The sequence below is a fragment of the Hermetia illucens genome, chromosome 6 (genome assembly GCF_905115235.1).
Source record: "Hermetia illucens chromosome 6, iHerIll2.2.curated.20191125, whole genome shotgun sequence".
NCBI classification, from domain to species: domain Eukaryota; kingdom Metazoa; phylum Arthropoda; class Insecta; order Diptera; family Stratiomyidae; genus Hermetia; species Hermetia illucens.
In genome coordinates, this window is record NC_051854.1 from 6707578 (window position 1) to 6724898 (window position 17321).

A 17321-nucleotide genomic window follows, 5' to 3' on the forward strand; every position below is an offset into this window, starting at 1 on the left:
CTTTCTCCCAACGTACAATATCTTGCCCTAATTCCAGATGAGAAGTTCAATACGCAACTAAATATAGAACTGCGGCGGTTGCTGTTTTCTGTGCATTCTGGAAATGTCTCCTAAAAAATTAAAGATTTCGTCTGAAAATGGTTCTATGGGTGCACCTAGCCCTACTTCATCCGATCCTCATTTATAATTTAATTATACGATAACCTGTACAGTGCAAAGAACCAAAAACGTGGCCTCTACTGCGTTATGCTGTCTTGCCTAAAAGACGCTTCCAAAGTACTTCTTCAGCTCCTTCAACTCAACTTTCAAATCAAATATATTATATCGTGCGGTACTGTCAGGCTCCGGGAAACAGGATGCTAGACATAACTTTGCCATCCAGAAACCGGTCATTGGAGCCTAACAGCGAGGTGATAGTAACATATTCAACCGGTTAACAAAGAGGCTGGGCATCTCTTGTGGACTACGGTACGTATAGGCGACTATATGATAAACGAAATAAATATTCAAGATAGCTTCCATGATCTCTTCTCCCAAGCCACGTTTTTGGGGGTTGGGGCACCAAAATGGCACACCGAAGCGACCATACCAATTTGATACATTCGAAAAAAAAGAGCGTTCAAACGAACCAATGGTAAAGGGCGCAAAACCTTAAAAAACCAAAGGACTTAAGGAAATCATTTGGAGAACACCTTTTTCATTAGATTTTGCAATGGGTAGGATTCGTTTATGACTTTAATCCACAGCGCACCCGATACTATTAGATCCAATTAGACAAATTTAGAGATAACAATCTTATACTTTCTACTTATTAAAGATAGTACCCTCCGAGTGCAGATATGTCCCGATCTCAGCTACCACATCTAAAAACCGCAAAAAGGGATTAACTAAGTAATGAAAAGTAACTTTATTTGAGCAATTAGATACCCGAATTAAAAGGGGTTGAAAAAATACAAGTCGAACATAAATATGTGCTGGAAGAGTTGAAAAAGGACTAAATTCCCGACCCTACTCCTAGGCATCCGACATATATTTTAGCTTACTAAAGCCACTGGAACCTTCCAATTATCTCTTCACTCAACCAAATTACGATTCAGTACGATGAACAAAAACAATTATCTTTACCATTTCCGCAGTCAATTGAGAATCTCCAAGCTCGCCAGGTGTCGAAAAGAAAAAGTCCTGAAGCAATTTCATGGCGACAGACCAACTTTTCGTAATAGAGGGAGACGAATAACGAACTTTTAATCCTTTTGAAGACGTTTCCAATGTTTATATCACATCAAAGTTGCTGATAAGAAAAACAAAAGGAGTTTTTCAAGCGTGTTGTCTCCTAATGTTTTGTAACAATAAATTTCACTCCTCAGATAGTATAGATACAAATTTATGGATTTCTGATCACTATTGAGAATGTAGGCTAGAAAGACGACACCGAAAGGAGTACACACACCACACTCCGTACACCATCCATAGGAAAAAAATGTTACCTAAGAAGGCAACATGAAAGGACACTGAACCACAATCCACTTTAATTTATTCCGTAACGCACGTCAATTCTATAAAAATCGATTATTCTTCACATTTCCATTTGCACGACAGCGAGACAATCAACATTTTATACAGAAGCAATAAGCATACATCAACACTTTTTCTTTTCATCAAAAAGATAGAACACTTCTAGGGCTTTTTCGTATTCATAGAACGAACCAACTTTGTCGGCATTCAGGGATATGTACAGCTCGAAAGACCCTCACAGCCTACTGGACTTATTCACATTCTGTACTCTGGATAATCACATTTCAAGCAATTTCACTATCAGAATTTAATCAATATAACTTTCTTCTTCATCGATTGGGCCACGATGAGGCGACCGGAGGGTGTACGTAGCCTCTGCAATCCCGCCGATGGTTGGAATATAAGCGAAACCACCACCAGACGCACACTATTTTCTGAACAAGAGCAACACCACGGAGAATAGAATGGAATACTAAATAACTAGATTTCTAGATAGAAGAGAAAAAAAAATGCCGGCTTACGACCCCGTCGCTACTATGGTCGCTATTCGTACGTAGGAACCTCCACCGTCCTATGCCGTTTCAAACTCACTTCCACCAGATATTGAGAGACACACATAAAATACAACAGTCTGGAAACCTCATAGTTCTGAGCACGAGAACATAAAGCCAACAACAATACTGTTATGGAAAAAAAACTATGGATGTATCTTGTATGTACCAGATACACTTTGGTGTAAAAAAGATACGAGCGAGTGGTTTGGTCTAGGCTAGAGCCAACCTGGTCAGGCACATTCAACTATTAACTAGGAAAGGTACCCAAGTGTTCTCTTCCCATGGATGTGCAGTGTTCGGGTCTATTCAGCAACACAGTCAGCTGGTGGTTGAAATACAGTGGCGAGTCGTGGTATTTGGATGTGTTGCGGGCAGGTGAATGGTGAAGTTAATGGGGGCAAACCGAAAGGTGATTAGGGGTTGAAATATCAAGATGAGGAGGAAAATTCAAATAGGAGACCCATTCAAAGCAGAATGAAGTGTTCGTGGAGTTTTTAAAGGCTTTGATTTAACGAGAGGAAAGAGCTTTCTGGTTTGCAAAGGGCTTTGGAAAATAACCGCTAATGGGAGCCTAGGACTAAGGAGCGGGATACACATTTTAAATTCTAATGCATGAGAGCAATTCCAATAATCGCAAATGAAAAATATCACCAAATACTGGCCACTTATCGCAATATTGACCTATCTTCTTCGATACTAGAAAAGGCCTCGTAGGGATGAAAAGCTGCTAAATTCTAGCTAAGAGATAAATTCGTAACCATCCCAACCCTGGCTCTTGTAGATATGAGTGAAAACCAAACGCTTTATACCCGAGCGATTTAGCTCGCTACTCCACACGTCCCCATGTTCACTACGCCACCGGTTCGATTCTCATCAAAGGAAGGATTTTCCATGACTAGTGATAATCTGAAATAATATAATGTGGGGTTTTATGTGATCCAGTGGCATTTTTAACTGACATTACATCCATTACAGAAGGAGTCGTAACCTATTTTCACCACCCCCATCATTCAACGCACTCACTGATGTAATTGTCAATGAAAATTCCACTTGGATATTGTCTCTACGCTGTTCCGGTTGGAGGACCACTAGGATGTCACTTTGGAAAGTCTAATAAGAGGGGGTAGAGTTCATATACCCTTTAAAGTAACTGTTCACACTTTGCTGAGATCGAAACCTTCCTCATACCTGTTAAAATTCTTTCTGAGAATTTCTAGCTCGTATCTGTATAAACGGAATCACTATTAGGAGGTTTTAGCTAACTCTTGGGTGCCCTCAAAATTCTGGCATTTTAATCTACAACATTTTTTATGTTCGGTAGAACATACTCGCCACCAGCGAAACTTCTTCTTGCCTAGAAGAATTGGATACTTGTCCTTATGGTGCCTTTTACCTCCGCCTTAGCTAGAAAATCTCTGCCTAGAAGAGTTGGATACTTGTCAGGGTCGTATGGTGCCTTTTACCTCCGCCTCAGCTAGAAAATTTCTTTTCAGATTTTTTAGTACCGATTGGAGATGGTCTGACTAGCAAATATGAACAGCTCGATGCGGTACTTCTTGTTTACCACCGATTTGACCAAAAAACTAGGAGGGCCTTAATCTATAGCATTTCCGCCTCTAGTTGACGACATTCCGGATGAGATTAAACAGTTTTCCAAATCAAATTAACAGCTTTCCACACCAAAGTCACGTCTTTTCGAATCTAATTAAGGATTTTCCAAATAAAATTAACATTTTTCCAAATTAAATTTACACAATCAAATTATTCCATAATTAGATATGAAAGGAGGGGCTATATTCTCCCTTTTCACAAATAGTTTTTCCTTAAGATTACTAAATAATTTGATACCGTGTAAATTTGTTTTGAAAAAATATCAATTATCTTAGGAAAATCGTTAAATTGATTCAGAAACAAGTTCATTTCTGACGGAAAATCGTAAAAAGACGTGAATTTGGTATGGACAGTCGTGAATTTGATTTGCAAAATTATTTATTTCATCTGGAACGTCGTTAACTTTAGGTGGAAAAGATATTCCAAAGTACAGTGGAGGAAGTTTAGCGAGATTTTACGGAGAGACACCTAGAGCTGAATATTAGAGAGGCAGGCCTTCAAATGACTTTCAAAAACAACAAAGAAATTTTCCTGCCCTAAATGCAGGGCCTATCTCCTGGAAATTTATATCCTTCTGCAGCGACCCAACGTTACCACCCAAACCGTACAGATTCTCAGAAAGGTGCCGTGATGCCAAATTTGCACTGTACGCCGGTTGCGGCAAGGTTGGTACGTGATTCCTGACGAGAAACCCTTCCATAGAGAGTGGAGTGAAATTCAGTATTCACGATTTCTTTCCTAACAGTTTTATCCAGTATGTAAGTGGAAAGGGTTTGGAAGTAATACTCGTTGGGGAACATAATTTTTCAGAAAAAAAAAGATAAGCATTATTTTTACCCCTAATTTGATTCATCCGTGTTTTTTCTTTGCGAGGAGTCGATCATGTACCACCCACTGCTTTGTCCGCCATTTTGATTCAGAATCATACCCAAAAACTTATCTTTCATTTTCATTCATCTGCCTTGTGGTGGTCGGTCAACATCTTCAGGGCTATCACCGTGCACGCCTTTCTCATCTACAAATTTTTTGTCATGCTGCGATGCACCTTAATTTGATAATCAGCCGCTAATCATTTCCATTGTGTCAGCGGCCGATTTTTGAAGTAAGACAAAATACTATTTCGTAACGCTGAACAATCAGCGATGAGCTCCATTTTGTGCAAGTTGACGCTACTCTATTCAGACACTTTTGATATGTAACGATAAGAAAGTACATACTATCTACGAAGAGTCAGCGTAGGAGCAAATGAATTTCCCGTATTGCTTCGCTCCGAGTTCTCTCACACCCACCAGTTCACCATGTGCTGTAAAATCGGCAATTCTGGATTTTTGAATAGTTCAACCACGTCAGAACCCGTGGAATTCACCACTATTGGTTGCTTCCAAAAAAAGCTGGGCCTAGTGGTTTCCGTAAACTAAATGAGAAGAGCACAGGGGTTGCAGGCATTACGACATATGTCGTTTGATTTAAAAGGGCATCAACAACAGTGCAAAGACTAAGGAATTACATCCTTACTGGACTACAGAGCCTAGAATGCTTCGTCTATCTAGATAACACAGTAATTTATGACAAAAACCTAGAAGACAACCATAAGAAATTACATTCGACAGATTTAGAGAAAGCAACCTAAAACCACAGACTGAGAAATGTAAATTCCTATGCAAAGAAGTAGTATACCTAGGACATGTCTGCTCTGAAGAAGGAGGAAAACCAGACGCAAGTTAGTAGGAAGTGTTAGAGACTTTCCAAAGCCTGCGAAAGCAAAACCGACCGTTTACAAACTTGCTGCGCAAGGAATTGAAGTTCACTTGGATAGAGAGCTGGCATTTAATACAATAGAAGCAATAGAAGGAGTCAATGCCAGTAGAACACCGAACAAGACAGAACGGAATTACTCTACTCGAAAGAGAATTTTTGGCTTTTGGAAGAACTTCAGGTGCTACATGCAAGTTCACGGATACACGGACCATAAGCCATTAAAAGGGATCTTTAACGCACAAGGTCTGACCACAAGATTCGTCAGATCACAAACTATCTGAATACGGCTACTAGAGAGAATACAAATCAGGCAAATAGAACACAAATGCGGATGTCCTTACTAGAGTCCCTATAAGTGTGGAAACAGTAGAACAAGAGATTCCAACACACAGAGTAATATTGAAAACGCTCGGACATTGCATGATGACACGAGCCAGGAGCAAACATCACTCAAATAAGCTACATAGACCAAAGGGAATACCCACGGGGAGGTATTGATCGACATTAAGGGAATCATTGCCGTCTTGCGAGATTACCATGATCTGGCCATGTGAAAACACAAGAGGATCATGAAAACGTCAAAAAGAAAACTGAGGAAAAAGTACTGCTGGAGAAGCATGCTTAGGGACACAAGGAAGCACATTGGAAAATGCCGCAAATGTCGTGATATTTGTCTACAATGGCGGGACACATGACAATACTAAACTGACTCCGAGGTATTGCTTGTACGAATTCAATCCAGATGTTCCGTCAAACCTAAGGCTCTCCACATAACAAAGTCTAGTCATGCTGAATTATGGTAAATGGTTCTAAGCGCTACGAGTACTCTAATTCTATGACCGAATATGGAAAAGTCACTAGTCAATGCTACAGATGGCTGTGGCTCCGCCGAGCACTATTATCATTTCTCTCGTCACCATTTATTGGAATTTCCTGGTCTTATTCGGAAAAGTGGTTTCTATTTTCATCACCATTAAACTCCGTAAAGGCTCTTTCTAACAGCCTTCATCCAAACTCAACTTTCTCCCACTGTACCCTGATTAGACCTTATCAATGCAGTTAATTTGCATACAACGCTCTCCTGTGCAATTCAAAAAAAATATTTCAGTCCTCCATCAGATGTTCTGACCACACAACATTCCCATGTGTCAAGGAAATTAATTGGGTAACGAAATGATCCCCCGGAAAAACGAGTACCGAAAAGCGAATATTGAAGCTAAACTGGCTCGAACCCCGCACCCCATAGTCCACCATCAGCCACCTGATGGCGCACTCCATGCAATACACCAACACGGTTCGATCCACGCTGTTAATTACAGGAAAACAAGGTATCACCACGAAATGGAAAAGTGTGAACACCGCTAGCTATCCAACGAGGGCCGGTTTATAAAACTCGCATAACACTCAAGAGCATATGCAACGCGCTTTTCTGCATTACCTGGAAAAACACTCAAGGAAAATCGACATCGTCATATGTGGCGAATGGTGGTGAGTATCCATGTAAGTATGTGTATATAAAGTTCTTTTATGTTTGTCAGGTTGTGAGCAGAGATAACACTCGTTGCTATAGCAAGCGGAGTTGATTTACGAGGACGACTATAGCCAAGATATTTCCTTGCATTAAATGTGCATGGTTTGTGGATATAGAGCGGAGGTAGCCCTCAGACTTCTTACGGTGGTCGCAATGTAATAACCACTTTGTGCCTCATATGTCTGACCAACGCACTGAATAATAGACGATCTCAACGAATATGTTTATACGGTTGCCTTTGTGTCCTTTGTCGTGTTTTGTACACATGTGGAACTCAAAAGAATTTCCAAGGAATTAATTGCTTTCTACTGTTAGGTAACCTGGAAAATATCGAATATACTCAAGGACTTGATTTTTGTTTGATGCGTTGAGATTGGATTGGTTGGATTCGTCAAGAGTCCTTGAGGGATTTGTAGAACGCAAGTGGGCCAATTTATTGCTTCAGGTTTATAGCCACTATAAATTGGAATGACGGTGACCCGGTGGGACAAATGATCTGATCCGTCAATGGCATTTTTTAAAAAGATTTCACCAACTAAAGGACTTTTTTATTGCAGAGTATTAGTAAAAATTGTCAAAACCGTCATATGATTCAGGCTAATAACTCGTTGACTATTCTCCTGTAATTTCCAGGAAGTGAAGACCAACAAACTCAATAAAGGAGAGCGATCTTTAAAAAATCTATACTAAACCCTTATGGTCTCTACTTTCTTCTGAAAGAATAGCCCCAGTAAACCGGAGCATAAGCGAATTACTAGACAAGGTGAAGTCGCTATAATTCATGCTGAAAACAGCGTTCCCGGACAAACGTCACCCTAAGCCAGACACCGAACCACCGAAATGTCATCCGAGGAAGAAACACTCTACCCAGACTCCGCAGTGCCTACACCCAGTCAACGTCCACTTGTTCAGTCTTCACAAATAACCAGGCGCTTTTAGTAGAGTCATCGCCAGATGGAGCACACTCAAGCAATCACCACTTTACCCTTCAACCCGGAGAAAAATACTAAACCCTTCGTTCATGAAACCAAAAGTCTCCTCCGCTAATGCTATGTGCACCAGTAGTCATCAGACGAATTTAAGACCAAAAAGCTTGTCACTCAATTCGTGACAATTTGCCCAAAAATCAAGGCAATTCATTGAGATGTTTAATGCCGCCTTTTCGTCCATTCATGGATATTCAAATAATTGAATTATCGGACGAGCTCGAGGCCCAAATCCCTATAAAGCACACGCACCACATAGTCTTCCTATATGAAACCAAACTTCATTTCCACTTCAAACGGTCCTTCTTTGTTTCGAACCTCTTCAGAACCAACGGCCACAACCAAACTAATAACTACTTACCGGATGCCTCGCACAAGCTCTCTACCACCCAAATTTTCCACCGACCATCTTTCTAGCATTCGTCTATCGCCCTAACCAGTGCCTCGATACTGAAGATTTCTCAAAACTCTACAATTTTTGCGTGTCTCAACTGCGCCTCTCCAACAAGTGATGACACGTGGCGGCGGTGATCTCAATGGCTGACATAAATGCTGGTTAGATACAACCCACAATACTAATGGCCTTTGACTCCACGACTGGTGTACCTCTCCGATGGGCCTAACATTCCAACACTTTGATCCTACCTTACCTAGGTACATCAGGCAATACACCCCAAACATACCTCGACAACTTTTTGATCACTGATCACTTAAATCTGATTCTACATCCTAATGCCTTTCCGTTCATCAAAACTATACCAGGCATTAGCGATCACGATATAGTTGTAATCGAAGTCAATCTGCCTGATCACATATTCGACCCAACCGCCGAACTGTCTCACAGTACGATAGAGTTAATTGGAGAGTAATCAACCAGTCTCTCACACTTTCCTTCTTCCAAATTCAAATTATCACGACACTGTCACTACAACGAGTCAACTGACGCGGCAGTTGACCGATACACTAGCGAAGCGTGCGAAAGGCTAATCCTATATCGCCCCCTCAACTACAAAAGTCTGAACTCCCTTCGTGAAAATATTCTAAGAATCATCAACTGAAAAGAACTCTTCGGAGAAGGCTATTCAGAAATCAATATGATGCTCACTGCCTCTCCCTCAAACGAAAAGCACAATTTCATTCGCCAGAGAATCCAAACTCTCTACGGTCGCCTATCTAACACTATCCTTAACCAGCACACCTACCATGAACTTGAACAAACCCGTTCTAGACTCGGTTAGGGAATAACCACCTCCAAATATTTCGCACCTGAGAGAGCCGAATAACTGGTCAACAACTTACAGAAGGCACTTCATTGCCACAACAAAGAAGCAGAAGATGAAGCTGTGCCCCCTCTATCTCCTCTCTCCTCACAACAGCATCCTTCCTATCACGGCCAATCAATTAGTCTCCATTTCACGAATACCACCTCCTCCCCTCTGAAAACATCCCTAACATCAAATTCTTGAAACCTAATCAAGTCGCCAGTTTTCGTAAGTTTTCCAAGAACAAAAAAAAAACACTGGGATCAACGATATCCCAAATATCGTCCGCAAAAGATACGCTACCACACTTAGTCCTTTTCTCTCCACCGTATTTAATCGTACGAACCGCAATTCCCTGTTGATTACAGATAGTTATAGGGATATCTCAGCCTTACCGTCAACCGTCAAAATCTTCAAGCGGGCTAGCAAATCGATAATCGGTGAATACCGCGAGGCCAACAGTACCATACCAAACTCCCAGTTTACAAACCGACCACAACACTCAGGACAGCATAAACTCTTCACGCTCAAGGCTGACCTACTATGTGGAATCAATCGCGAAGCAACCACCATTGCTTATCTTCTTGACTTGAAAAAAAAACTTTTGGCTGCGTCTGCCAACGTCTGCTTGTCGTAAGCAAGCGACTAAAAAGGATAGAAATTTGTGGTCTAGCTACATGTAAATTTCGAAACTTTATTTCTACCGAAACGTCAACAATGCCTTGGATAGGAACCTTATTCCGAAGACCTTTGGATATCGAAAACGCACGCTCCCCTACAACGGTATCGAGGGTCCTCAGAATGCTCGCTTTCTCCAACTAGAGCGGAAATTCCAACCATATAAGCTGAACATTCGTAGCCTAAGCGAGGCAAGATGGTGGGACCCTGGGGAGTACCCCTCTCTCCCTCCCCACACTTATGGCAACGTGCTTTTGTACTCAGGAAAACCAAGTGGTAGCAGACGCGTATTCGATGTTGGGTTGCTTCTGACGGCTACCGTAAGGCAGAAGCCTGGGAGACCTGGGAGGCAATTTCTGACAGGATTCTGACTGCAAAATTCCGGTCCAGGTTAAAGCATCACAATTGTACAGGACTAATTAGGGAACCCATGAACATTGACTGCTCGTTGAGAATTATCCCTGCAGGCATTAGTTTGCTCAAGTCCTCGTGCACCCATCAGTCAGGAATCGCATCTTCGACAAAACCGGAAAGATAACCTTTTTCTCGGGTTCCTTTTGCAATGTACAATTGGAGCCACCACCCAAAGCCAGCCATCATTGACGTTCTAGATCCTTCCTTCCCAACTTCTCATCATATTCTTCTCTTACTCTCCTTCCACTCCTTCCTTATCAATGAATGACACATTTTTCAAGGAAATCTTTTGAAATTTCCTTCAAGATTGACTCCCATGTAAATGTTATGTGTACATTTTTGTTGATTCTCTGAAAATCAGGACTTGTCTTCTACAAATCGAGGACTAGTGAAGATGTCCTGCTCTTCTTATCACAACATCCCATTTACCTGGAGATTCCAAATTTTTCTTTGAGCAATAAAACATTTCTGCATCGTTTGAAAGGTTATTATTGGAGGGAATTACCCCGAAGTTTCATTCAGATGTTAGAGGCTAGAAAGGATTTTGTGGGATACTTTTTAATAGTCTGCCTTCAAAAATTGTGCACAAGTTACAAATTTTGCAATGCATACAAAATATGATGGAAACTATTGCATTTCCAATGATTTTTCTAAGAGCACTTACTCTGCACGGACATGACAATTTTCAAAGGTTTATTGTCCTTTAGGATTAAAATGCAAATCCCTGAATAAAACTGGAAAAACGGAGTATGAATTCTCAAGAAAGTCAAACGCAGGTAACTTCTCATGTAAAATGAGGAAAACCGCCCTAAAAATTGGAATGGAAAACAGAAAAGTAATAATTTGAAGCTGAAACAATTGCCTGACAGTTCTCAGAAGGCTCAGAAGATCATTTCGACCTGTAAGACGATGCAAATTTTAGAGTTGTTCAAATTTATTCTAAGGAGCAATGAGTATCGGGTTCTAACATAGTCCTGAGAAGGGGCTGCGGATGTTTTACCATATATGCGCAAATCGCAAGTGAGGTAAGGTAGGTAAGACCAAGTCAGCCATCATCCCTGGTATAAATTGGTGTCAGTATAAGAATACCTTCAGTTGCTCTAGTTAGTTTCAAGGATCTACCAAATTATCTGTCCTGTTTACATATTATTTCTGTGATAGTCAAAATTCAAAGGCAACAAGTGCAATACCCGTGTTAAAACAGTTTTTAGTGTAAGTCAAAAAAATCATAACATCATGCCAAGAAATGGATGGTATCACGCACCCGTGCGACGACCGAATCCAAACCCCCGCGTAACAACCCTCGTCACACCCAACGAGTTGCTATTTGTACCAATTCAAAGACCGCGTCCGCTAACAATTGAGAAAATAACGCAACATTACAATAACGATGGACTTCTGGCCGTAATCATGCTAGTGAAAGCGCCTGCCCCGCAAACCACTCGAATAGCCCCATATTTCCCCTTTAAAGGAGAACTCCATATCAACGAAAAGTATTCAGTGGCAGTGTGTCTTTACCCCAATGGTTTCATGCCCATAGGCGAATATTCCGGTTGTATATCGATGCTGCTTGGTGTCTACTCAGGAGGTGACGAATCCTTATTTGCTAAATTTGAGACGTGCATACTCGCCAGAGACGGAGCTAAAACATTCCGGAGGATCTCCAAGGATTTCCTGTTGTTCCCTTCCGATCTATTCTTGAAGGTAAGGAACATCGGATGTTCAAGCAAATATTATGTCGACTGGGACCGCTACGCTCACAATTCCAAACTGCACGTCGAAGTGAAAGTCACGATTGATACCAAGAGGAAGCCACGACTAAATATTATTGAATATGAACCGAAAAGTACAGTTCAACGAATTAAGGATAAAATTTATGATCCTGAATTTGGTAATCTTGCATTCACCGTTGGTGGCGTTAAAATGTTCGCTCACAGGGAGATTTTAATGCGAAACGATCGCGTATTCAGAGAACTCTTCAGGACGGCCGTATTGAAATGTGGTATCTATAATTTACCGGATACATATCCTCAAGCTTTCGCGAAGCGTATAATGTCCTGTTATTTACAAGAAAGAATAATTTGTAGGCAATGTTTTTTGAATCCTGAAAAGTGTATTTGTTATGCAGGAATGGTATTCTGTCGAAGACAATCAAACTAATAAATGTCTGTTCTTATTAAGTCAAGTAAAAGTAATGAATGTGTTTTAATTGTACTGGATAATTCCAGCTCCGTTGGACGATCTAGGCTGTCTTCACATTGCAGTGCCTATTTCTTAACGGGTAAAATTAAGTTTTACAAGGTTTTCTTCCCTCGAGCTGTGTTGTAGAGACAAGTGATAGGCGTCGTGTTTCTCGCCGGACTATGCTCTCTCTTTTGTGTGTTTCTCGCAGGATCATATTCTCCACTATACTTTGAGCTTCCATCTGTTTTTAGGATCGTTTCCCCTTTCTAAAATCTGGACGGTCCTGCGAACATGATTTACGAAGCTGTCAATCAATCAGGTTTTTGTAGGAAAATTTGAACTGAGGTTCCCTACTTTGACAGCCTTAAAATTGTCCAGTGAATAGTGGAGGAAAGGGAGGTACCCTTTCAAGAGCAATTGCAGAGATTTTATGGATGGCAATGTATAAGCTATTCTCTCCCACCCTGGAAGTGGGTGCCCTATCAAAGCGATCGTTTAGATTTCGCCAAGCTAGCTCTATGGTCAATATGGTAACAATTGCCAACAACTTGATCTGGGAAAATCCTGCTAGGTTCATAGGAACATAGAGGAGAGTGTGCGGGCTGACGAATAGGCCAGGTACGGTCTACTCTTGGCAGTGCTTCGGCGGGTACAGTCTGTGTCTCGCAAGTGGTAAAGGGCAAAATCTATCTCCACTACTTAGCAGCCGCGGACCTCAGATGACGAAGACTCACCAGGTGTGCCGAATCAAGGAAGGTTTGGCCGCCCCATAACGGAACTCGATCGCGAAAGCTCTTGTGCTAGACGCGTGCAAATACAAAATTACGGCACGGGGCACTACACCAAAGGAGACCATGCCATCATAGCGCTTTGCCGAAGCTGCGGAGAAGAGGGAAGGCACTTCCTTTGCGATTGCCCAGCTCTAGCTAGTCAGGCTAGGAACACTAAGTAAACCATTCTTTGGGAACCTGAGAGAGATATTTTCCTGCCAATGGAAACAACGATGTCTTACTCGGTACATTTCGCAGGAGCGATTGAATTTTCTAGAGGGAAGATATCTAAAATTAAACCCCTTGAATGGAGTATAGGCGGAGATGGTTCAATTAAGCGTTTTTTGGGGTACCTACCCGGTGAATACATTTACGTACAGAGGGTTGTACTCCCGTAACGGTACGTCGTCGGACTACCAACTAAACACATCCCCAGCGGGAGGGGAGAAGAAGAAGGAAACTGCCTTCAACGGTCGAGCTCTATCCTTTTTACAACGACAAAAATCGCAACACAGTTCCATTTGCCAACGTTCCTCAACATCTCCTCGATAATGCTGTCTGGAGAGAGATCCTCTGTGTTTAAATAGAGCTGCTGACGAATCCCATCCCACCTTCCATAAGAAAAAACGATGCGCTGGGCGTCGCCCACAAAACACACAATCCGGAGATCGTGCCTTCCCAAAGACAGGTAAGACTGAAAACCACCATGTCCACTTAAGAACTGGATAAGGAAATAGTCAGTCTCACCATGCTTCCGATTCAGCCACGCACCTAAGTTTCTAATGAGCCGCACAGTCCTTCTATCTAGGGTACGTTGCCGTTCTTCACGAGCAAGTGCATGTCGACTTTAAGCAGGCTATCATATTTTTTTGAGAATTGCAGGGTTCTAAGTCCGCATCAACTTCATGCCGGACTATCATTGGAAACGTTCCAGAGGTCCGGCTCTAAGACGGATCCCTGCGCGACCCCTTGTGTGACCTCCATCCTCCTCTGCCCCTTTAGCGTTTCAAAGAGCAGGGAGCGGTTGCTCAGATAATCCCTCAATATCCGCAAGAGATAGTTTGCCACATGGAAAGTATTGTCTAGTGTGACTAGAATGTCTTTCGATTTTATAGAATTAAAAGCGTTTCTGACGACAAGCATTCGAGGAGCACTTGAGCAGTTTGACTGCACTACCCAAAATTTTAAGGAGAGCACCCCCATAAAGTTTTTGAAAGGGGCACACTTTGTCGGGTTTAATGTGCGATAAGATGGAAGCCTATCTGTGCTCACAGAAACAATGACGTTCGATGTTCGCCAAAAAGGTATCAAATATAACGAGTGTGATTTTCTTGAACTTTCTAAAGGGGCATCTATATTTTGGAGGACGTGACTATCATAGGTAGTCAGAATAAGGAAATATGTCTGCTCCTTAACAATTACAGGCTTTACATGGCAAACGGCACAAAGCAACCGATGGACTCTTCTAGATGGGACCTTTGAACCACCCCCCATATTCTCCTCCTTTTTTAATAAAGTTTTTGAAATCTTCAACCTTGGAGATGCGATGCAAACTTCCCAGGGGTTCATCAGTGTTCTACAAGGATTGAAATTTTGCTACTATTAGATCAACGACGTCCACGTCACATGATTGTCTTTTGAAATGCCTCTCTAGCAACTGAGGATCTACTAATTCTTTCAAGTACCTCTTTGGACAGCTCGAAGTGAAACTCTTAGGTTAATGATCTGCGGAACTGCAATCTGGCTGCTTCTGGAGGAAGCGTAAATTATTTGTGCCTTCCCACCCTCGAACATATTCAAACATATTTTTCCAGTTCTTGGGTATGAATAATTTCTTCAGAAGATTCTTATCTAAGACTGTAGCAACACAAGGTTCGTTCAACGTCCTCGTGGAGAATAATTTGAAAGAAAACGATCCAATTTATAGGACACCAGAGCTGAAAATCATTCAAATGTTCGAGGTTGCCAAAGGGTGTCTAGAACAAGTGCCGCCTTTGGCACACCCACAACTCAATTTGCATCGCTGAGATTTCTCTATAGCAGCTGACCGATGAAGGACAAACCACTGGACTTTTTCCTGAAGAAATTGAGTCCAACCGAAATTAAGTACCATTTGCTGCAGCTACTCCAGATGGAGCGGCTGGCTTACAATTAAGCCCCTATTTAAGAAACATAAGGATACTTTATCATGATCAGTCAGACCTTTCATCGGTAGTGACTTCAGTAAAACAGCATTGAAGACCATCCCTATACAAAAATGATGATCCCTTGTAGTCCAGCGTTACGTATGGTTGTGAAGTGCAGAAAAACCTGCATGGAATGGGCCGGAAGCTGTGCCCAAGTTCGAAAGTGTCTCGCCATTGATTAGGCCACCTTCTGGTACATCGAGAAGTATCATCAACCTATGCAAAGGTACACGAGCGTTCTATGAGATATTGATTATCTGGACATTGGGAGCCACATAGGGTAGGTCAAGGGAGCCAGCTCCAGACGTACCTATTCGAAAATTCAGAATAGTCGCTGGACGGGAGTACTTCTTATAACAATCCAAGGTATTCCGTCACATTTACGAAGGCCGAGGGGCACAGACCTGGAGTATGGTCAGTCATTGATTTTGCCTGCTGTCTCGGATCAATCTAACCAACTAAGATGAATGCAGTCGCAGCGCAATTTTTAAATGGCATAAATGCTATATATCGAAATTATGAACTCAATGCTAGAGAAATGAAGCTGTTACAGCAGGAAATCGTATCTTTTCGATGCTATCTCTACAAGTTGAAATTAAACAAAGGTCCAAATTCTAAAATTCAAGGAGATACATCTAAACTTAATACCTTTCAACTAGCAGCCATCTCAACGCGTAGACTAAAACATCTTTTTTACAAGCAGCTACTCATGCATAGCAAAATATCACTTTGCCCATTACATCCAATTTGTACGCATCGACCATATAAAAAGATATTTTCACTCCATGACATAAAACGTAAATGACTCTTGCTTTCTGCTTCCGTCACTGTTGACCATATTCCGATGAAACGGAAGAGTTGCAGCTTTTAATTAGCGAATAATTCAAGTCTTCTAAAGTTGGAGATTACAAAAAAAGCAACAAAACCAACATTTGTTACAAACAACATAACAATCATAAAGTTTTGCCGCAATCGAAGATCCATCTTACTTTCTTTCTCTTTTATTTTATTCCGGATCGATGAATCAGATAAAGCCGGCCCCCAAACTCTCCTCTAATCGCAGTCCCAGCCAGTGATAATGGAAGTTTCGCGCGGTGAATTGCGTTATCTATTCAAATTCAATTAACTATGATTGACACAGCCTTTAGTTGCGAATTAAAGTAATTATCAGAGTTGGGGGATTGGAGTTATATAATCGATTTGAGGGCAAATATTCCAAGTTTTGTATCGATTTTTCGGCGTTAGGTGTGAGGAATGAGAGTCCAAGTTGCTGCTTTAAATGTTAGAAAGTACATTTGTAAAGGTCAAACATTTCTATTTTTGAAGATAGAATGTCGTACTGGGTAACACAATGGTGAGCCAATCGGCGGGGCGTCATCATAATTAAAACAGCTTCAGATACCAGATACTCAAGTTTTCCATCGTTATAAGTGAAAATATTGATGTATCAATAAAGAGAATCAATCAAACGTTAAAAAAGTAAAAGTGACAAAAATCATTATTGGAAAATTATATTCAATTTTTAAATTTAAATTTGAGCGCCGTCAGACCACTTATACTATAATGCCTAGCCCCATATTTGGCAATGCTGGCAACGAAGAAGACCGATGACAGTTCGATTTCGATTTTACTGTAAATATACATATTATAGAGCTAGAAATAGCGAAGGTTTCTGAAGATGCAGAATTTGAGGCATTACTTGATCAAAATACATGATAATAACAGAAAAATAGGCGTGATTATTAGAAGTGAAGAACTGAACAACTCTTTCCAAAAGCGATGATCAGTTTTTCAATGTGAAATTTATACGCTGATGGAAAAATGTTGGGACAGTACGGACTAGCCTGCCTTTGAGCCATAAATGTATAATCA

The 17321-nt window shown here is 41.2% G+C and overlaps 1 protein-coding gene across 3 annotated transcripts in view; it reads right to left on the bottom strand.

Moving 5' to 3' along the window:
- Positions 1-17321, bottom strand: part of LOC119660441 (maternal protein pumilio) — a 698863-nt gene that overhangs the window by 652273 nt on the left and 29269 nt on the right. The window contains exon 1 of one of the 3 annotated variants that reach the window (XM_038068995.1): positions 1126-2289. The exons of the other annotated variants lie outside the window; for them this stretch is intronic. Coding sequence (XP_037924923.1) covers positions 1126-1197 — 72 coding nt within the window. The 5' untranslated portion in view covers positions 1198-2289. Of the gene's footprint in view, positions 1-1125; positions 2290-17321 lie in introns of those variants that run through there. 3 annotated transcript variants of the gene reach the window in all.